This window comes from Chanodichthys erythropterus, chromosome 8 (assembly GCF_024489055.1).
Source record: "Chanodichthys erythropterus isolate Z2021 chromosome 8, ASM2448905v1, whole genome shotgun sequence".
Lineage (NCBI taxonomy): Eukaryota > Metazoa > Chordata > Actinopteri > Cypriniformes > Xenocyprididae > Chanodichthys > Chanodichthys erythropterus.
Window position 1 is genome coordinate 37,333,391 of NC_090228.1, and position 23,361 is coordinate 37,356,751.

General features: G+C 39.0%; 2 protein-coding genes across 7 annotated transcripts in view; one reads left to right on the forward strand and one right to left on the reverse strand.

Annotated features, from left to right (window-relative positions):
* Nucleotides 1-307: 307 nt before the first annotated feature.
* Nucleotides 308-23,361, reverse strand: part of LOC137024869 (complement C1q-like protein 4) — a 65,116-nt gene continuing 42,062 nt past the window's right edge. For 2 of the 6 annotated variants that reach the window (XM_067392810.1, XM_067392808.1), the window contains 2 exons: nucleotides 759-797; nucleotides 519-672 (listed from right to left, as the gene is read on the reverse strand). In XM_067392810.1, the coding sequence (XP_067248911.1) occupies nucleotides 653-672; nucleotides 759-797 (59 nt within the window). In that variant the 3' untranslated portion in view covers nucleotides 519-652. Of the gene's footprint in view, nucleotides 454-518; nucleotides 673-758; nucleotides 798-15,214; nucleotides 15,646-23,361 lie in introns of those variants that run through there. The other 4 variants (XM_067392807.1, XM_067392806.1, XR_010895782.1 and 1 more) reach the window with 3 other exon arrangements.
* LOC137024868 (E3 SUMO-protein ligase ZBED1-like) lies at nucleotides 813-8,843 on the forward strand. The gene is made up of 2 exons (XM_067392805.1): nucleotides 813-4,969; nucleotides 5,326-8,843. The coding sequence occupies exon 2, from the start codon at nucleotides 5,505-5,507 to the stop codon at nucleotides 6,348-6,350; it is 846 nt and encodes a 281-aa protein (XP_067248906.1). The 5' UTR covers nucleotides 813-4,969; nucleotides 5,326-5,504; the 3' UTR covers nucleotides 6,351-8,843.

Sequence of the window (23,361 nt, forward strand, 5' to 3'; positions counted from 1 at the left end):
TGGGATTAAAAATTCAGGAGTGGACAAGGCCAAAATAACAAACAAAAGTAACTAATTTAAATACCCTCTAAATTCCATAAAACAAACAAACAACAACAACAAAAAAGGCGCATCAAAGAAAATTAACTTCCTTAACTCAAAACATAGAATAAAGATATATGCAAAAATAAATGGCGTCACACTCCCTACTTCGCTTAGGTTATTTACAAATAATATTTACATAAGGTAACTGAAGACAAAAGCAAATTATAACTCAAAATGAACAAAAACAAACTCTACAAAGCACACATAAACACAAAAGAACACAAAGCAAAGCAACAAACAAAATGGCACAAAGTCGGCCTCCATAAGGTGTTTGGGGTGGTCCTTATATCACGGGAGCAGGAATCAGTTAATTGGGCCCAGACCAATCAGGACCTCTGCGCAGGCCACACCTTCTCCTGCACAAAAACACTCAAACAATACATTGGACGTAACAGATTACACAACTGCAGAGAGGTCTGAATGGAGCAGAAGGTTTTCATTACTATAAACTGAGTTTTATGACTCCATTTCATTGATAATTACCTGTAATTGGGTTGTAGGTGTTCCCTATGTTTGTCAAGACCTTCCTGTAGGTCAGTGTGATTTCAGTGTTAACTCACGTTGACAGTCAAGCCAGCAGTTTCCAGTCTGTGGAGGACAGTTTGAAGATCACAGAAATGTTGTGCCACTGAGGGGGAATAAACAATGATATCGTCGATGTAGACAAAGCATACCTTCCTTCTCAGCTCCCCCAGGACTGTCTCCATCAGCCTCTGGAAAGTAGCAGGTGCATTTTTTAAGTGATTTAGTAGATTTTTAGTGATATAGACCTGCAGGAATGATAAAAGCAGTCTTGGCTTTACTATCAGGGTCCATTATCACTTGCCAATACCCGCTGTTGAGGTCTATAGTAGGAAAAATGGATGCCCCAGAGAGTGATTCTAGGATCTCTGTGATATTTGGGAGAGAGTAAGCATCATTTTCTGTAGTTGCGTTGACTTTACGAAAGTCTACACAGAACCGTAACTTTCCATTTTTCTTTGGAACCAAGACTACCGGTGAGGCCCAACCAGAATGTGATGGCTCCACATTTCCTTCTCTTAACATCACCTCCAATTGTTCCTCCATTGCCTGTTGTTTTACAGGAGACATCTGATATGGCCTTTGTTTGATAAGTACCTGACAGGTGGTGTAGATGCGATGTTGCAGGACATCTGTTCGCCCAGTTCGGTGAGTACATACTTGTGAATTTCTTTCTAGGATCTGAAATAATCGCTTATTTCCTTCCATAGGCAGATGTGCCTTACTTACAACATCTCTAATAAGTGTTGCATCATCCACACTGTCAGTTTGTAACACAGTCAAGGAGGGTTGAGGAGGAGGAACAGCACTTGACAAAGTCAAGTTTAGTTTGCTGGTTCTTTTGCCTTCCTTCATGGATGGCAAGTTAACTAGTGGTTCAGTGGCATTTCCAGGTTGAAAGGGATGTTCTTCTGCAGGGTCAGACTTAAAAGAATATTTTTGTTCATTGACATTATCTTTTTTAGTGGCTTGCAAATTAAAGTCCAAACTCAGAATGATGGCATAGGCAAGAGCTTGAGAAGGGAGGACAACAGCAGGTATTATAATGGCTTTACCATGTAGATTAATAGGAATGTTTATCCATCCTAAAGGACTCTCAGCTTTGCCATTAACCAGATATAGAGGTCCACAGGACCATGGTTGTAGCTTGCTCCATTATCCACGATGGATTTCCCCAACCAGGATCCAATGCTGATTGGGACAACTAATTGTTGTGGTATGGTCATTAATGCTAGGGATGTCCAGATCCGATCATGTGATCGGAAATCGGGCCGATCACGTGGTTTCAGACTCGATCAGAATCGGACGTTACCTCCCGATCAGGACTCGGATATATATGTATTAGAGGTGCAACGGTTCTCAGTAAAAAAATCAAATGTGGTTCTCTACTTACGGTTCGGTACGCACTTGCACCGCGGTCCATCTCGAATGACGACGCATCTATTGGTTAATATGGTTTGTTTAAAATAGCAACGTGGAAAACAGACAGAAAGAGTTCAAATAACGTATGTTTCGGTCGATGGATGCGCAAAACGTTACAACAACAACAATCAGAAAGCGTAGACAAAACAGTCACTCTTTGTAAACTGTTAACTGCGAGTGCCGTATGCTCTAATGTCCAGTCATTTACGCCGTCATCACCCGGGTGTTGATACAGGTGAGACCTGAACAGCACACGTTGCTATCTGTGTTTAAACTAACTCATTTAATCCTTGCTGTTTCAAACCTTCAAGAACAAGACGCGAAAGAGAGCTCGCACGCTGTGAGAAGATTTGTGTGCGCGCAAATACTGAGTTCTCTTTCAAGTCTTGCGCTTCAGCGGACAAATTCATACAAAAATTATGTCAACATGCCCGTCTTAGCGAGTATCCTAGCAAACATAGGCGGTTATGTCTTAAGTGAACGTATATTAGTTGAGAAAGACAGTGCATGTCTAAGAGTATATGTACTGGATCGTGCATGTCTTATAGGGAAAAAAACTATTCCTGCTGCCTGTATTTAATGTTAAATCACTGCTCTTGACTGAATAGTTTTCGTAACTTCAATAATGATTCATCTTTATTTATTTTATACAGTAAAGATAATATGCAGTGATATTTTATATTTGATTACTTTATCCATTTTCTGTACGTGAAAACGACTGTTAGATACCTGAAAAACCTGAAAAGCACTGTTCCTGGATCCTGGATCTGTTTTTTCGCTCTTCTTTATTCTTTTTCATGTATTATAGAAGTATCGGATCGGGACTCGGTATCGGTAGATATTTAAAATCAAATGACTCGGACTCGAGGGCAAAAAAACGTGATTGGGACATCCCTAATTAATGCATTTGGTCTTGAAGGGATTGAGATCCTCTGAGTTTCTGCTTGTGACTGGGGTGTTTCAGTAGTTTCAGAGGCTGTTACTGTGTTATTGGAAGGTCATCCCCCAGACTTTGCAGAGTGGTGAGAATACTTTCCATGAGTGAAATGTTGTTGACCGTGTCTGCATTGCTCCTCAGTCACACTAATTTAAACGGGTGTCAAATTACCCCTTCTGACATAAAATATTCATAATGCAACTGCCACCAGTAGCTCTTACCTCCTGGACATAAACACGGCGCACCAGAAATTATGTCAATTCCGAGTCCCCGAATGACGCGCTTCCTTAGATGTCAGTCTCATCCCCTTTTATACCCGTGGAATGTTTTTATGACATTGGACATTTTTGTCCTCTATGGACCTATGTGTAACTTTTTTAAATTGATGCACAAGGGTTGAAAAAAAAACATAAGATAAAAATAACTTTTTAATTTCACTTACATAAAATTCTGTATACTTCATCACTAAAGAAAACTACTGTAAACTCTGTTATGCCAATAAACAATTAAAATAACTTTAAAAATGACTTAAAGCATTTTTAAACAGAATGCTGCAAATGCTCTTCATTGAGTGTTGGCTTTGTAAAAATATCATTAAGCCAGATATATCTTTGAAAATAACTGTATAATGGTTTTAAGTGCAGATGAATAGGTATAGCAAGTTTGAAATGAACATACCATTCTTATCCTCATCCTCTATGCCAAAACTTCTTCCTTCTATGACATTTATTGGGTTTTTGTCTGTCAAATCATTGAGAGGCCCCTTGACATTGGCTGATTGCCCACTACACCACAGTTTATCTCGTATGGCCATGTATTTCTGGCGTAACTTTTTAACTTTTAACTTTTTAACTCAGAACTGCAAGGTGGTTCGGTTATGTTCTCTGTCTCTCATTTTTTGGAAAACATCTCAGGTTACGCATGTAACCATGGTTCCCTGAGAACAGGGAACTAGACACTGCGTAAACATGCTAGGGGATAGGGATGGACGATATTATCGTTCGCGATAAATACCGTTTAAAATTCTCCTCACGATAAAAATTTGTCTCCTCGCGTTAACAACGATAAGTCTTGTTGATGACGTAATTTCATGCGCGACCGATTCACTGTTCGCGTGCGCGACCGATTCACTGTTCATATGCGGAGAGAAAGCAAGCATGGCGGAAGGCGGACATGAGGCTGACGAGGAACTCGTTATTAAGCGAGGAGCTACCTCCAAAATTTGAAATTGGTTTGGCTACAGGAAATCAGATGCGGAGCAAACTACCGTTATATGCAAGGTTTGCAGAAAAACAGTGGTTACAAAGAGTGGAAACACGTCCAATTTGTTTCACCATCTGAAACACAAACACAAACCAGAGTATGACGAATGTTTGAAGATGCGCGAGGCAACGGAGGCACCAACTACAAGTAAGAAAATTCCCACCCAGACGAAAATTGCCAGCGCATTTGCTAATTGTGTCCCTTATGATAATCAAAGTAAACGATGGAAGGAACTGACGGAAGCCGTGGCGTTTTGTTTGGCAAAAGACATGTTGCCATTCCACACTGTCGAAAAAGAAGGATTCAAGCGAATGATCCATAAACTGGACCCAAGATACAACATGCCTTCAAGGAAGTACTTTTCCAAAACAGCCCTGCCAGCGATGTATGAGGAGTGCCGTGGTAGGCTACAAACAGCACTGTCTACGGCGGATTTTTATGCTTCAACTGCAGATATGTGGAGTAGCAGAGCGACTGAGCCGTACATTAGTCTTACGGTCCACTACATAACGAATGACTGGAGTTTGAACAGCTGTTGCATCCAGACAAGTTTTTTCCCAGATGACCACACGGGTGAAAACATCGTGGGTGGCTTGAAGCAGTTTCTTCAAGAATGGAATTTAGACGAGGAGAAACAGGTGTGCCTAACAACGGACAGCGGGGCCAATATAGTGAAAGCAGTCTCTCTAAACATGTGGACAAGACTATCTTGCTTTGGCCATTGTCTACACATTGCTATTGGTAAGTTTACTCTTTCTCTCTTAGTGTCAGTATATCATTTTAATGCATGCACACTGAGCAAACATGAGCTTAATATTTACTGTATTTATGTATTTGTTTCTGCATTAGTAATGTAACTATATGCAGTATTCTGAACAGTAATTCATTATATTAGCTAATATATTATATGCATTTAAAAATATTAAATGTTTTTTTTTATAATTTTTTTTTGTTTCATCTATTTTTTAATTTTAACTGAACTGTTCTTTTTACTTTTTGTTTTCATTTGTTTTTTTTTGTTTTGTTTTTTTTTATTCTTGTGCAAAAGAAACTTAAATACATAAAAATAAACAAATGGTTTTGTTGTTGTTTTGCAGAGAGAAGCATGAGGGATACCAGGATTGACAGAGCTGTGGGAGTCTGTAAGAAGATTGTCAGTGTTTTTTCGCACAGCTAGAAAAAGTAGAGAACACTCAAAGATGCTCAGGTAGAACTTGGCCTTCCACCGCACAAACTTGTGACTGAATCAGCAACACGATGGGGATCAAGGCAGAAGATGATTCAGCGGATACTTGAGCAAGAGAAGGCCATTACGCAAGTCTTGGCTGCTGACAGGTCAACCAGGCATCTGGTGCCTACTTGGCAGGATATTGATGTCCTAGACTCTGTCAGTAAGGCACTTGGGCCTCTTCTTGATTTTACAGATGCCCTCTCTTCTGAAAACTATGTCACAGTGTCATGCTTGAAACCTACTCTTCACCTTTTCAAAAGTGAGCTGCTGCAGGGGAAAGATGAAGACTCAGATCTCACCAAGACAATTAAAAGATCAATACTGGACTACATGAACACCAAATATAGTGACCTAGAGGTTCAGGAAATGATCAACATGGCAACAATTCTTGATCCACGCTTCCGCACTCAGTATATGAGTCAAGAAGAGATCCTGGTCATCAAAGCCAGAGTAGTCAGAGAGGTGGAATTCCTTTCTGTCATGCCAAGATATGCAGGCTCTGCTACCCCTGTAACGACAGCTGAATCAACAAAAGAAGCTCAGAGCGCATCTAAAAAGCAGAAGAAGAGTCTTGGAAGTTTTTTCAAGAAACCAGCTGCTGAGATGACCAGCCTTTCTGAAGCAGAGAAAATTGAGGCTGAATTAAACAACTACCTTCATGGGCCACTTGCAGATGGTGAAAGCAATCCCCTTATGTGGTGGAAGGTACACGAGGGGAATTTCCCTAACATCAGTCGTTTGGTGAAAAAGTACTTGTGCATCCCCGCCACAAGTACACCCTCAGAGAGGGTGTTCAGCGCTGCTGGAAATGTAGTGACTTGCCAAAGGTCTCTTCTGAAACCAGCTACAGTGAATATGTTAGTCTTCTTGACCAAAAATCTTAAGGTGTGAGCCCTGTTCTTTTTGAAAGCTACTGAATCACACTAGTATGTGTGTTAAATAACTTGCACCACCAGACATGTTCATGTCAGCCTCATTTCTATATTTTGTTTACAAATAGAGTATATCAGTGTTTACAGTTTAATTAAGCTTTTATTTACATTTAATTTATTGATTTGTTTATAAATTTATCTTGTGTTTTGCACTTTTATAGACATAGTTGGGATTGTTAATTTTGCACTATTTTTACAATTACTTTATCAGGATTTATTGCAGTTATACTCTGTTGTAATTTTGTTGTAACACAAAAGAAGACATGGTGATTGTTCCTCTGTTTGCACCATGAGAGTATTAATGAATACAGAATCTGTTTACATTTTAAACTTGTAATTGATTTGAATTATTATTGTGTAATTGTTGTGATGTTTTTCAGCACAGACACTGGAACACAACTTAAACATAACATAATTGCTATTTTACAGAAGAAAATAATTTATAATGATAATAATGATATATAAATAATTAATTTAAAAATATATATATTTATTATCGTCATTGTTATCGTTATCGCAATAAATACCTGAAATTATCGTGATAAATTTTTTAGGCCATATCGCCCATCCCTATTTGGGGGTTTATTGCTGCTCTCCCTGCTCTTATCCATGCTAGGCTGCATGGATGCTCAGGGAGTTCTTGCCCAGAACAGAACCATACCGCCAATACAAACTCTATGCATTATCTATCATATTTGACGATAGTGGTCCTGACAGAAATCTAGCGTTAGCGTCAGTTCTGGCAGGTCACGTCAGTCAAGCTTGCATCAGCTGACTCCCAGGTGACTTGCGTCTACCTATAGGAATACGACGCCTATTACGGCATCTATATATATGCTCCTCAGAATTATCAGCAGCTATTGCATTTCTCAGGAGCAAATTACCCTCCTCCATCCCCAGCTCCTCCTCTCTTCAGTCAGGATTGGCCTTATTATTTCCCCTGAATCAGACTAATTCTCGAAAAATGTGTATGTTAAATCATGAAATTTAACGATATCTGCATGTTGGTCCTGTTCTGTTTACCCTGGGGGGTTTATTGCTGCTCTCCCTGCTCTTATCCATGCTAGGCTGCATGGATGCGCAGGGAGCTCTTGCCCAGAACAGAACCATACCGCCAATACAAACTCTGTGCATTATCTATCATATTTGACGATAGTGGTCCTGACAGAAAATTATCTTAATTTGTGTTCTGAAGATGAACGAAGGTCTTAAGGGTGTGGAATGACAAGAGGGTGAATAATTAATAACAGAAATTTCATTTTTGAGTGAACTAACCCTTTAACTGTAAAATATATGAGACATGATTTCACTGTTCAGTACTATGATTATTTCTTGTTGCCAGATGTTGTTTTTCATTACTGAAACCACTTAACTTAACTTGGTGACTGTCATGCTTGATTTTCAGTGTCAATTTGTTTAACAAACAATGGCCTTTGGCTGTAGAAGTAACATGGTCATGTGGTGTAACTGGTTTGTGTCAATTGACGTAACCAGTATTTTTCATAAAAAATATAATTATATACAGAAAAATTAATGTGGAATAAAATGTTATCATCTAGTTTAGTGTAATAACATGATTTTAAACAATTTTAACATAATTTGTCAAAGATTATTTAGAAAACAGATGTGTTTTCAGCATGTGTCCCACCAAATGTTGCAAAAACACATTAAAATTTACATTTAGAGATAACTCTAATAAAATTATTTTTCATTTGATATTTTAAATTGAAGTATATATTTCTATAAGTGAGCTTACATGCCATCTAGGTGGATAAAATATTTAATATTTCTCATTCTTTGGCGGTTACACCATTTGACATTTTTGGTACATTCATTCTTAACTTTAGTACAAAACTGTGCAAATGTAATTTTTATCAACATAAAATCAACTTAGACACAATATATACATTTTAACATACCTGATGCATGCTTTTAAAACAGGTTTTTAAAAGATTTTTTAATTTCTCATCTTGCCGCACGATATTTGTCACTGACCCACATATAAAGTGTGCAAAGAGAGTCAGTGTGAGATATAGGCTACATTTGAGTATTGTATCTTTTGATATAGTTTACAAAATAAAACAGTACACTTTGAAATCATAATTGTAGTGCATTGCTTTGTTTAAACCCCAAACATCTTACTTAAACAATCTTCATTCACAGTTATTCAGTTATTTGTAATAAGCTATGTCATTTAAAAAAAACAAAAAAAACAATAATAATTCAAATTAATTTCGATGTAGCTAGCTACTTTTTGTTAGTAACTTGTAGTGTAGCTAACTACTTTTTTAGACGGGTAGCTTCACTGTAGTTTAACTACTTTAATTTATGAGTAACTTGTCAAACTACAGTTTCAGAGTAGCTTCCCAAACACTGTAAAACTCGAATGCTTTTTGGGTAACAGCCACTAGGTGGCACTTCGGTAGCGCGGCTGCCATTTTGGGGTGAAAATGCCAACTGGACAACAGAATCCGTCACATCTTAAGCCCGGGATGCATGATTTTTGGCTGTCCCAGATGAAAGATTGCTATCATGAAACAATTGTGGCGATTTCTGTGATTGAAATTGAAAACACAGAATCCAGCACTCATAGTGATGACAATAAATATTGAAGAAATATTATTCCTCTGTATAGAAAATTGACAAACATATGAGAATCCATCAATATTTCTCCAAATGTGCATGCTTTTAAGCTAAAAGCCTATATGAAATGCCACAGAGGTAACATAATTGTTCCAACACTTTGCATCACAGAAATACATTAGGCTATATTTTAAAGTATATAATACCATTATTTGAAATTGTAAAACTATTTCACAGTATTGCTGTTTTTTCTGTATGTTTGATATACACCATCACAGAGGGTTTTTTTCACAGCCTACCTGACTGAAAGGCCTCATTATTATGCAAGTAATTTCAGGTCATTATTATGTGATTCTTTTGTCTTCTCAGGTGAGAAAATTTCATTTCATGATGATAGTGACCAAAATGATCACGGTTATCACAGAATCCTGTTCAAAAAGTCCTAATGCCACACAATGAAATCAGTTCACCAAGTTTTATGTAGAAAACCAGCAAATAACAAATAAAATTAGCATCAATATGTACTTTACAGAAACATTAAAATAATAACATTAAAAATGATGGCCAGATTTTAAAGGAGTGTCTTGCAACATATCTCTAAATCATTTTTATAAAAGTCAAAAAAAGATAAATTACTGACATTTACAATGCACATTATCCTTTATTATTAATAGTATGAATAATAAGAGGGGAGCTTTACAGGGGGTTATGGCTTATCTACATGAGATGTAAATGAGCCCTATTGTCACTCCCAGCAGGTGAGAACAGGTGAGAACTGCACAAATCTTAGAGGTGTTTTTCTCTCTTTAGAGCTTTTTTTGAGTGCCTACCTTCAAATGGCCACAACTTCTCCAAATATTACCAGATTTCCATATGTTACACATCATTGGAAAGCTTGGACACTACACTTTCAGAATCTGTGAATAACTCAAAATGCTCCAGAACCGACTTGCATCCCTACTATCCGTGACTGGTCACATATGTCAAAAGCTCAAGGAAAATTTGATTTCTCAGTTCATCACCCCTTTAACTGCCTGTTTTGGGGTGTGATTAAAAATGCGCCAATTCAGTGCGTGTACACTTGTATAAACTTGTATTATTACACCCCCAAGTTTGCAACTCCCAATAAACATTGCATTAACAATGAAATAAGTTCTCACAGCTAATATAACTCTCAAAATGTATCTTTACAAAGTGTTTGTGATGCAGCATATCAGATCACGCAAATGTATTTTGATTAAAATGTTCATTTAATCTTTAATATTTGGCCACTTCTTTCCGATAGAAGTCCAACAGACACTGTAATTTCTTGCAAGAATATGTGGATATCAAAACATGCAAACACAGAGCAAGGGTTTAAACTTTTATTTTGAAATCACAATGAACAGTTTTCATATTTAGAAACATGATTTATTCTCTAGTGTAAAACTGCATAATCTTTGCTGTATGAATAAAATGTAATTAATTCATCTTCATTCCCCAGGTGAAAAGCACATTTTAATAATTTTAATTTTGCACACTAATTTTGTATTTAATATACAAAAATTCTTCTTTTTAAAGATAATCTTAAGAACATCTAAGTGTACTCAACTTAGTACACTTAGATGTATTTAGATGTGTTATTTTTACACACCATGAAATATGAACTAAAATGTGCTTTTAATATACTATCACTGTATCATCTCATCTTAAATCATGCACTGAAGGTTAGGAATTTTTGCAATCACATTATGAATTATTGGAATCACATTCTGCAAACCTCCTGTTATCTTAAGGGAAACAGTAGATAACCACTGAAAGTGTTGTGGTTGTTCTCGTTATCAAATAACCTCCTACCAGCCACAAGCCTCACATAAACAACATCTCCAACCTCCAGGATCAACGCAACTCCATTGGAGGAGCTTAAATCATATTGAGGCTGATTAACATGTACTATAACCATCTGCTGTCCATTCTTAACAATGAAGACAGTTGCTGCAGTTCCTCCATTACCAAATGCAGAGACTCTGAACATGTACGCTCCTTTCTGTGGGGCTGTGAAAATACCTAAATCAAATAACAAGAGACACAGAATCAGCTGTTTCCTGTATGATTTATTAATTACCAAACACACTGTGAAATAGTTTTGATTGATGGCAAATAAATTCAGACTTCATGTACCCAACAACAATCTCCTAAAAAAGATATTTGCATTTTTTTTTTTTTTTTTTTGCAAAATTTTACAAAATAATTCCCATTCACACAGATCTGTGGAAACAACTTAAAAACACTGTATACTGCTACCAGGCCAGTAGCTGGCAATGTCGCTTTTTTAAAGAAACACTACATGCCTAGAGACTGAACATGTAATATGCTTGCAAATGACATCACATTTTTCACAAATTCACATTTTTGTACAATAACGATAACATCTCAGGTTACGCATACAACCATGGTTCCCTGCGAACAGGGAACAAGACACTGCGTCTAACGCCTCTGCCGTGTCTGAAACGCTATCAAATCACGACAATTCTGTTGGTCGATGACAGCCTATGACATCTCTACTAAGTGCGACCCGAATGCACATAAGGGGCACCTAGAGAACAAGTCATCCACTTAACGTCTGAAGGGACTGTTCAGCAGACGGCCCCCGAGGCATGGCAGGGAGACGCAGTGTCTCGTTCCCTGTTCTCAGGGAACCATGGTTACATGTGTAACCTGAGGGCAGTGCATGCCAAAGAATGGCTGTGACAAATGTCAAAAGCTATTATGTCCTGGTCGATAGCTGGTCCTACTTTAGTAATAGCCAAGTCTGGCCAGCAACCTGTCTGTTACCTAAACAGTGTCTCTTAATGCACTTGCCTCCAGGGGAGGCATCAAGAAAAAGGGACTGCAAACTTTCAGTAATCAACTGAGACCAGATCATAGAGATGGGCATCCTGGGAAGCAGGACTCAGCATAGCACTTTTGAACCTAGCATACACATAACACAGAACACATTATCAATTTATATTTTCAAATCCATTAAAGGATTGTTAGGCTGTATAAATTAGGTCAGCCATAACCGTGAACACTTTCTGTAACACCAGATGTACTTCTTACATCAGAAGAAGAATGGCATCTACACTAATATTAGTCTCTCTATTTATCCTGAGGTTTACCGTAGTCAGACGGACCCGGGCCGTATCCAGATCAGATGGAGGACCTTTGCCTAGACACAACGACAATGCAGCCCTTAAGTGTCAGCAGAGACTGAGTCAACTAGATCATCCCCTGTGAAGGCCTCATCGATACGACAGCCAGTGGCACAGATTCCCAACAAATCGTTCTTATACTGGTGTGATGAATACATTCTTCAACTATATGGAACTGGACCAAATATTTTGACTGTTGCAATCCCTATTGGACTTATGACCTGTAACGCTGCCTGAATCATAATCATGTACTGTTCGCTGATGGCCAGAGGAGTACTGGCCCCTGACTGAGCCTGGTTTCTCCCAAGGTTTTTTTTTTTCTCCATTTTTTTAATCACCTGTTTGTCATCTGATGTCACCTGATGGAGTTTGGTTTTTTTTCTGCTGTCACCTTTGGCTTGCTTAGTTGGGGACACTTAATATTCAACAAAGTTTTTTGATCTGCCTGCATTGACAACATTGTATGCAAACAGAACAGAGCTGGACGATGACATCACTGTTTTCTCTAGTGCTGATTAGGGGTGTCCTTGACTACGGATTTACATAGTCGAATCTGATTCGAATCAGATTGCCTATATTCGACTGATAGTCAAATCAAGTAGTCCACTAGAGAGTGTGCACAGGCTTTGAAAGGTTCGCACGTTGAACTGTGCACGAGATGGAACGGGACACGGAAAATAAAGACCTGGCTATAGTCTACCTGCAGCTTAAGACAACTTTTATTTTCTTTCACACACAGCACAGAGAAACATCTTTCTATAAACCGACCAAACTGCCTGTCAAGTGATAGATGAAACTGACAATGATTTTATATTTTTTAAACAAATGAAAGGCAATGTGGATAAACATTCACAGCCACGATGTACAGAACACTCTCAAAGATATAGAAGAAAATAAATAAATACATTTTGGATCAATAAACTTTAAAATATATATATTAATAACTGCAGATATACATTTCATATGTCGGCAAATCAAATTACATCGGCTAAATTGTCTGTGCGAGCAAGCTTTAACTAATCTACAGCGCAACATTGATTATTATAATAAATTATAATTCTTTTATCAAACATTAATTTACAGAATTGAATTAGAACAGAATATACTGTTCTAATAAATGAAAATAGCCTAATTAAAAAAATGAAATATGATCAAGTCAAACTGCAAAATGCCTGAAGTGCAGGGGAACATATATTCAAAACACAAGCCAGAAATAGTTAAATTAGATAACCCAGAGTGCTCAATAAATAAATTAAAATTAAAGAAATTATTAAAACAACGAAAGTATAGCTAGAATTGTCAACTTGTCTTTTTAACTGCAGAGACAATAAACACTAAACTGGAGTGGCAGTCTTTTTGGCTAAACATGAACAGCTTCCAAAATCAAATTACATCCGGCTTAAATAGTTTGACATCACTTGTAGCTACCATTCCTGATTAAGAGACAAATATCCAGTCTTCCACGCGATCTGCCTGTGTCCGTTTGAGTCTTTTCAAATAGCACGCTATAGTCAGCTTGTTGGCCGGCAGAAGCACTGCAGTGTTTGTCGTTGTTGAGTGGGACATGAGCTGTTGGCACAACTTGCATCATACGTTTTTTTGATCATCTTTTACCATTTCAAAGTGCATCCAATTGTACACTTTATCCCAGACATTGTTGAAGATTTAATCCCTGCCGTAAGATGCTCATCTGCCGGTCACGGATCATGGAAGTGAAACTTAAATTGGTCACAGGTTGGATTTATTCACGCACATTAATATTTATTAAAATCTTATTTCTTTTCACATTTTTATTTTCACTGCTTCATCAACTCATACAAATGCGATCTCGATCATCCTGATGATAATGCTACGGATCATGTTCTAACAGAAAACACTTCTGCAACGGACACTTCGAAAGAATGGTTGGATAAATTCTGCACAGAGCTCGGATACCGCAACCTCTCCTTCCTGACGGAACTCTACGCCGACACACCTTTCGCTACTAAACAGGATTTTGACGTGACAGACGGCTGCTTTACCGATATCGGATTCAAGACCGTGAAAGCCACGATCGCAGCGCTGCTGCAGCACATCATCAGCAACAAGTTGAAGGAAGACTGTGAGGGCTGTGCCATTGATCACCCCAGCCAGCTCCAACACTCCTGCCTGTTTGAACCACCTACATTTTTCTTCGATACTCACTTTGACGAACTGACCCGCAAGCTGTTTAAACCCAGCCTTCGCCGCGCTATCGCTCACGCGCTACAACGCTGCGGACTAAAGTCGCACCCTCAACGGATTCAAGGAACAACCGGAGCTATTCTGCATGAATTAAAAGAAGAGCCGTACATCGGCAGCAGGCTGCAAGCAATCAGGGACGAGCTTGTGGACGAATCGTGCAAGAAAGCAGTCTACGACGCGGTCGTTATATGACAATAAATATTGAAGAAATATTATTCCTCTGTATAGAAAATTGACAAACATATGAGAATCCATCAATATTTCTCCAAATGTGCATGCTTTTAAGCTAAAAGCCTATATGAAATGCCACAGAGGTAACATAATTGTTCCAACACTTTGCATCACAGAAATACATTAGGCTATATTTTAAAGTATATAATACCATTATTTGAAATTGTAAAACTATTTCACAGTATTGCTGTTTTTTCTGTATGTTTGATATACACCATCACAGAGGGTTTTTTTCACAGCCTACCTGACTGAAAGGCCTCATTATTATGCAAGTAATTTCAGGTCATTATTATGTGATTCTTTTGTCTTCTCAGGTGAGAAAATTTCATTTCATGATGATAGTGACCAAAATGATCACGGTTATCACAGAATCCTGTTCAAAAAGTCCTAATGCCACACAATGAAATCAGTTCACCAAGTTTTATGTAGAAAACCAGCAAATATGAATAAAATGTAATTAATTCATCTTCATTCCCCAGGTGAAAAGCACATTTTAATAATTTTAATTTTGCACACTAATTTTGTATTTAATATACAAAAAATTCTTCTTTTTAAAGATAATCTTAAGAAACATCTAAGTGTACTCAACTTAGTACACTTAGATGTATTTAGATGTGTTATTTTTACACACCATGAAATATGAACTAAAATGTGCTTTTAATATACTATCACTGTATCATCTCATCTTAAATCATGCACTGAAGGTTAGGAATTTTTGCAATCACATTATGAATTATTGGAATCACATTCTGCAAACCTCCTGTTATCTTAAGGGAAACAGTAGATAACCACTGAAAGTGTTGTGGTTGTTCTCGTTATCAAATAACCTCCTACCAGCCACAAGCCTCACATAAACAACATCTCCAACCTCCAGGATCAACGCAACTCCATTGGAGGAGCTTAAGTCATATTGAGGCTGATTAACATGTACTATAACCATCTGCTGTCCATTCTTAACAATGAAGACAGTTGCTGCAGTTCCTCCATTACCAAATGCAGAGACTCTGAACATGTACGCTCCTTTCTGTGGGGCTGTGAAAATACCTAAATCAAATAACAAGAGACACAGAATCAGCTGTTTCCTGTATGATTTATTAATTACCAAACACACTGTGAAATAGTTTTGATTGATGGCAAATAAATTCAGACTTCATGTACCCAACAACAATCTCCTAAAAAAGATATTTGCATTTTTTTTTTTTTTTTTTTGCAAAATTTTACAAAATAATTCCCATTCACACAGATCTGTGGAAACAACTTAAAAACACTGTATACTGCTGCCAGGCCAGTAGCTGGCAATGTCGCTTTTTTAAAGAAACACTACATGCCTAGAGACTGAACATGTAATATGCTTGCAAATGACATCACATTTTTCACAAATTCACATTTTTGTACAATAACGATAACATCTCAGGTTACGCATACAACCATGGTTCCCTGCGAACAGGGAACAAGACACTGCGTCTAACGCCTCTGCCGTGTCTGAAACGCTATCAAATCACGACAATTCTGTTGGTCGATGACAGCCTATGACATCTCTACTAAGTGCGACCCGAATGCACATAAGGGGCACCTAGAGAACAAGTCATCCCCTTAACGTCTGAAGGGACTGTTCAGCAGACGGCCCCCGAGGCATGGCAGGGAGACGCAGTGTCTCGTTCCCTGTTCTCAGGGAACCATGGTTACATGTGTAACCTGAGGGCAGTGCATGCCAAAGAATGGCTGTGACAAATGTCAAACGCTATTATGTCCTGGTCGATAGCTGGTCCTACTTTAGTAATAGCCAAGTCTGGCCAGCAACCTGTCTGTTACCTAAACAGTGTCTCTTAATGCACTTGCCTCCAGGGGAGGCATCAAGAAAAAGGGACTGCAAACTTTCAGTAATCAACTGAGACCAGATCATAGAGATGGGCATCCTGGGAAGCAGGACTCAGCATAGCACTTTTGAACCTAGCATACACATAACACAGAACACATTATCAATTTATATTTTCAAATCCATTAAAGGATTGTTAGGCTGTATAAATTAGGTCAGCCATAACCGTGAACACTTTCTGTAACACCAGATGTACTTCTTACATCAGAAGAAGAATGGCATCTACGCTAATATTAGTCTCTCTATTTATCCTGAGGTTTACCGTAGTCAGACGGACCCGGGCCGTATCCAGATCAGATGGAGGACCTTTGCCTAGACACAACGACAATGCAGCCCTTAAGTGTCAGCAGAGACTGAGTCAACTAGATCATCCCCTGTGAAGGCCTCATCGATACGACAGCCAGTGGCACAGATTCCCAACAAATCGTTCTTATACTGGTGTGATGAATACATTCTTCAACTATATGGAACTGGACCAAATATTTTGACTGTTGCAATCCCTATTGGACTTATGACCTGTAACGCTGCCTGAATCATAATCATGTACTGTTCGCTGATGGCCAGAGGAGTACTGGCCCCTGACTGAGCCTGGTTTCTCCCAAGGTTTTTTTTTTTCTCCATTTTTTTAATCACCTGTTTGTCATCTGATGTCACCTGATGGAGTTTGGTTTTTTTCTGCTGTCACCTTTGGCTTGCTTAGTTGGGGACACTTAATATTCAACAAAGTTTTTTGATCTGCCTGCATTGACAACATTGTATGCAAACAGAACAGAGCTGGACGATGACATCACTGTTTTCTCTAGTGCTGATTAGGGGTGTCCTTGACTACGGATTTACATAGTCGAATCTGATTCGAATCAGATTGCCTATATTCGACTGATAGTCAAATCAAGTAGTCCACTAGAGAGTGTGCACAGGCTTTGAAAGGTTCGCACGTTGAACTGTGCACGAGATGGAACGGGACACGGAAAATAAAGACCTGGCTATAGTCTACCTGCAGCTTAAGACAACTTTTATTTTCTTTCACACACAGCACAGAGAAACATCTTTCTATAAACCGACCAAACTGCCTGTCAAGTGATAGATGAAACTGACAATGATTTTATATTTTTTAAACAAATGAAAGGCAATGTGGATAAACATTCACAGCCACGATGTACAGAACACTCTCAAAGATATAGAAGAAAATAAATAAAAACATTTTGGATCAATAAACTTTAAAATATATATATTAATAACTGCAGATATACATTTCATATGTCGGCAAATCAAATTACATCGGCTAAATTGTCTGTGCGAGCAAGCTTTAACTAATCTACAGCGCAACATTGATTATCATAATAAATTATAATTCTTTTATCAAACATTAATTTACAGAATTGAATTAGAACAGAATATACTGTTCTAATAAATGAAAATAGCCTAATTAAAAAAATGAAATATGATCAAGTCAAACTGCAAAATGCCTGAAGTGCAGGGGAACATATATTCAAAACACAAGCCAGAAATAGTTAAATTAGATAACCCAGAGTGCTCAATAAATAAATTAAAATTAAAGAAATTATTAAAACAACGAAAGTATAGCTAGAATTGTCAACTTGTCTTTTTAACTGCAGAGACAATAAACACTAAACTGGAGTGGCAGTCTTTTTGGCTAAACATGAACAGCTTCCAAAATCAAATTACATCCGGCTTAAATAGTTTGACATCACTTGTAGCTACCATACCTGATTAAGAGACAAATATCCAGTCTTTCACGCGATCTGCCTGTGTCTGTTTGAGTCTTTTCAAATAGCACGCTATAGTCAGCTTGTTGGCCGGCAGAAGCACCGCAGTGTTTGTCGTTGTTGAGTGGGACATGAGCTGTTGGCACAACTTGCATCATACGTTTTTTTGATCATCTTTTACCATTTCAAAGTGCATCCAATTGTACACTTTATCCCAGACATTGTTGAAGATTTAATCCCTGCCGTAAGATGCTCATCTGCCGGTTACGGATCATGGAAGTGAAACTTAAATTGGTCACAGGTTGGATTTATTCACGCACATTAATATTTATTAAAATCTTATTTCTTTTCACATTTTTATTTTCACTGCTTCATCAACTCATACAAATGCGATCTCGATCATCCTGATGATAATGCTACGGATCATGTTCTAACAGAAAACACTTCTGCAACGGACACTTCGAAAGAATGGTTGGATAAATTCTGCACAGAGCTCGGATACCGCAACCTCTCCTTCCTGACGGAACTCTACGCCGACACACCTTTCGCTACTAAACAGGATTTTGACGTGACAGACGGCTGCTTTACCGATATCGGATTCAAGACCGTGAAAGCCACGATCGCAGCGCTGCTGCAGCACATCATCAGCAACAAGTTGAAGGAAGACTGTGAGGGCTGTGCCATTGATCACCCCAGCCAGCTCCAACACTCCTGCCTGTTTGAACCACCTACATTTTTCTTCGATACTCACTTTGACGAACTGACCCGCAAGCTGTTTAAACCCAGCCTTCGCCGCGCTATCGCTCACGCGCTACAACGCTGCGGACTAAAGTCGCACCCTCAACGGATTCAAGGAACAACCTGAGCTATTCTGCATGAATTAAAAGAAGAGCCGTACATCGGCAGCAGGCTGCAAGCAATCAGGGACGAGCTTGTGGACGAATCGTGCAAGAAAGCAGTCTACGACGCGGTCGATATCTGGTCGGGTAAACCCCTTACGGATGGAGAGTAACCAAGAAACCGTCAGCAGCACCACCGACACTAACAACATGGGTCTGGTATATAGCCTAAAAGATTTTATGGGAAATATGTTCAAAGAACATTACAGAAGAGAACTCGAGAGATTGCTGGAAGAAGTGATCATATTTTCAAATTCTGATGATGAAGAAGAAGAAGATGATGATGATGATGATGAAGATAAGCGTGTAAAGAATCTCAAGAAAGTAATGAAAAATGCTCGAGGAGTAATATGTACATGGGGTAAAATGATCACCGAATGTGCCAATAACGATGAACCGCTTTCTGTTTTAAGAAATGTTCTGGATATAGTGTGTGAAGCAGAGTTGCGTTTTGCCGACATCACATGTATCTGTGCCTTTGTAACTGATGTTTGTGAGGAGTTGGTGTTAAAAGATGCTGATTTCGATGTAAATCCTTTTATTGAAACAGCGGTTGATCATTTCTTAGATTGTGATTTAAAGACATGTCGTGAATTTCTTTTCTGGTTAGAGTGTATCTAACAAAATTTTACTCTTCATACTCTGCATGTAATACCTTGTCTTTCTTATTTTATTGTCTTATTACTCGGAGATAGCTATCATATATCCTATCATGTATATCTTCTTGTTTTATTACTTTGAGATAGTTGTCATTATCATATATCCTATCATATATCCTGTAACGTTTTTTTAATAAAAAGTTTAACGCATACCAGCCTTTGTCTTATTCTTTTGCAAAAGGTTGAGCCGATAACATGGCAGAGCTCATGAAAGATGCTTATTATACACCTTCCAACCCCGGATCATTAGGGGGGAAAAAACGCCTAAAAGACGCGGTCTTTAAGGATAGTGGCGTCCGTCTAAGCGATAAAGAGGTTTCAGATTGGCTTGCCGGTGAGGACGCTTACACATTACACAGAACCGCGCCTGTGAAATACAAACGCAATAGAGTTGTGGTTTATGGTATCGACGCGCAGTTCCAAGCGGATCTCGTTGATATGACTGCGTATTCCAAGGATAATGATAATAATAAATATTTGTTGACTTGCATCGATGTATTTAGCAAGTATGCGTGGTGTTGTGTACTAAAGAATAAAAGCGGTGCAGAGGTCACTAAGGCGTTTGAGTCTATACTCAAAGAGCGACGTGTACCGCAGAAATTACAGACTGATCAGGGGACGGAATTTTTTAACAAGCGTTTTCAAGACTTAATGAAAAAGCATAACATCACTCATTTCGCAACGGCTATGGATTTGAAAGCTAGCGTCGTGGAGCGTTTTAATCGAACATTAAAAAGACGTATGTGGAGATTTTTAACGGCCACAAACTCCCACCGGTACATAGATGTTTTACAAGATATTATGGAGGGGTACAACAGCAGTTATCACCGGAGTATTAGGATGCGACCTTTGGATGTCAACAAAGAAAATGAGGCGAGTGTGTTTCAAAACTTGTACGGTGATATAAAGAAGAATGAAAAGGTTTTATTTAAATATAAAGTTGGAGATCTTGTTAGGATCTCTAAAGTGAGAGGGCCATTCGCCAAAGGGTATGAGCAGAACTACACGGAGGAATTTTTCACAATATCCGCATGCATTCCTCGTCAACCACCTGTCTACAGACTATCTGATTATGACGGTGAGATCATCGACGGAGTTTTTTATGAAAAAGAGCTACAAAAGATCATTGTGAGCAAAAACAAGTCGTTTAAGGTGGAAAAGGTTTTAGGGGAGAAAAAACAGGGGAGGTCTACGCTCGTTTTAGTGAAATGGTTAGGATGGCCGTCGAAATTTAATAGCTATATTGACAAATAAACTCTGGTGGATTTGCAAAAGCCTTAAAACGTGTAAACTCATTACGGATCGGTTCATTCATGTAAAGGCTACTATCATGGAAGATCAAGGTTTCTATGTTACGTTGCTGTGCAACGCATCTTTGGACGTCTATCCTGAAAACCGTATATCTAGTTACAGAACGAGGCTATCTACAACCATCAACTTGAAAGGAAAATGGGATGTTGCGCTTGCTGAAATTGAATATCCTAAAAGTTGGTACACCTTAAGTGATAAGGATGGGGGTTTCACGCTTTACAAGGCCCCACTCCCGACGGCAAAGGAAGGAGATAAACCGGGGGAAAAGAAAAAGATTAGAAAAATATCGGGGGCTACTGTAAGGAAGGAATTAAAAATAAATGGTGGATACTACGCGACCATTTACGATGTAATCCTTGAGGTAAATAAGGTTCTTGCAAAGAACGGAGAACTGCGTTATGATGAATTGAGAAACAAGGTGTATCTAGTGGCAATACGTAACATAGCGGTAGGGTTCTATGGAAAACTTGCCACTATTTTAGGGGTGAAGCCGGATGATCCTCTCGGACGTGAGGACTACCATGCTGAAGCTGATTTTACAACGAGTGTTAATACATACGCCCCTTATCAGGCTGATATTAACGCGGGTCTCTATACGATCTACGTTTACACAGACATTATCCAATATCAGGCCGTCGGGGATTCGCACGTCCCCCTTTTGAGATGCGTACATATATCGGGTGAAAACAAGGAAACGGTTAGTGTTAGATACGACAAACCTCATTACGTACCGGTCAACAAGGAGCTCATCACGGACATTGTCGTGGAATTGAAGGACGATCATAACTGCGAAATACCATTTTCTTATGGAAAAGTTGTTGTAAAACTTCACTTTAAACCGTCAAAACATTCTATTATTTAAAATGAATTATTATAACCCCCGTGAGACGAACGCTGCGGAATATGTCAATTATTACCGAAATCAGGCCGGCGGAGGTCTGCCAGGATGCGCAGGGGGTGGAGTTATGTATGGGGCCAGTCTTGGTGGATTGTTCAGAGGTTTGTTTAGGATGGCCATACCATTTCTGAAAAGAGGGTTCAGCATTGCCAAACCTCACCTAAAATCGGCCGCCAAAAATATAGTGACAGACGTAGTCTCGAACGCTCTGTCGAGATCAAATAACGACGACTCTAAACCGCAAGGCGGATCAGGCTTGATGGTAATGGCACGAAAGAGTCTATCTAAACCTCCAGGTATAAGGAGGCGTGGTCGTACCGTGACAAAAAAGAAGAAAACAGCCCGTTCCTTCAAGAAGTTAGCAGTCGGTAGTAGAAAGCGTAAGAAGTCTGTGAAGCGTAACGTATCAGTTAAGCGAACCATTTTCTAACATGGCCTTACTACACCGCATGTCAGGCGAGTGCATCAAGTCTGAATTGGACCTATTCACGGTCCCGCTAACGCAAACTGTTATTGAGAAAAACAGCTATTTAGAAGTTCCTACATTATCGGCTATATCGGACTCTGCTCCGTTGGAGTTTTTTATCGCCGGAACCGGCGAGGATTATTTGGACCTAAATAACACCTTGGTGTATCTACGGCTTAAAATCACAGCCCCTGATGGCAGCGACCTAGCGGACGACGCAAAGGTCGGTCTAATAAATTACCCCGGAGCAACTATATTTTCGCAAGTCGACGTCAGTCTTGGTGATCGGCTGATATCTCAGAGTTCGAGTACCTATCCATACCGGGCCATAATCGAGAGCCTCATTAATTATGGTAAAGATGCGCTGGAATCACTCTTCTCCGCGGGGCTGTTTTACAAAGATACAGCCAGTCAGATGGACGTGGCGGATCCCGCGGGCGCTAACGCCGGCTTGACAAAAAGAGCTCGATACACAAGCGAAAGCAAGACTGTCGAGCTACTTGCGCCGATTCACAGCGACATTTTCTTTCAAGAAAAAATTCGCATGATCAGAGGCAAGGATGAATTCTGTCTGATGAAAACTGGTGACCCCGCTTACAAATTAAAAATCATGACTGCGTCACTGTTTGTCAAGAAAGTGTCCGTATCACCATCCGTTAGACTAGGACACGCGCAGGCCTTACTCGGGGCCACGGCCAAGTACCCTATAGACAGGGTAGGCCTAAAAAATTTCTCCATACCGGCCGGCAGCCGTGTTTCAAATCAAGAAAATTTGTTTTTAGGAACACTGCCAAAATCTTTAGTTCTGGCTATGGTTGATAACGATTCATTCACTGGAAACTAAGGGAAAAACCCCATTGCATTTAAACATTATGACTTGGAGTACCTGGCAGTCTACGTCGACGGACAGCAATTCCCTGCAAA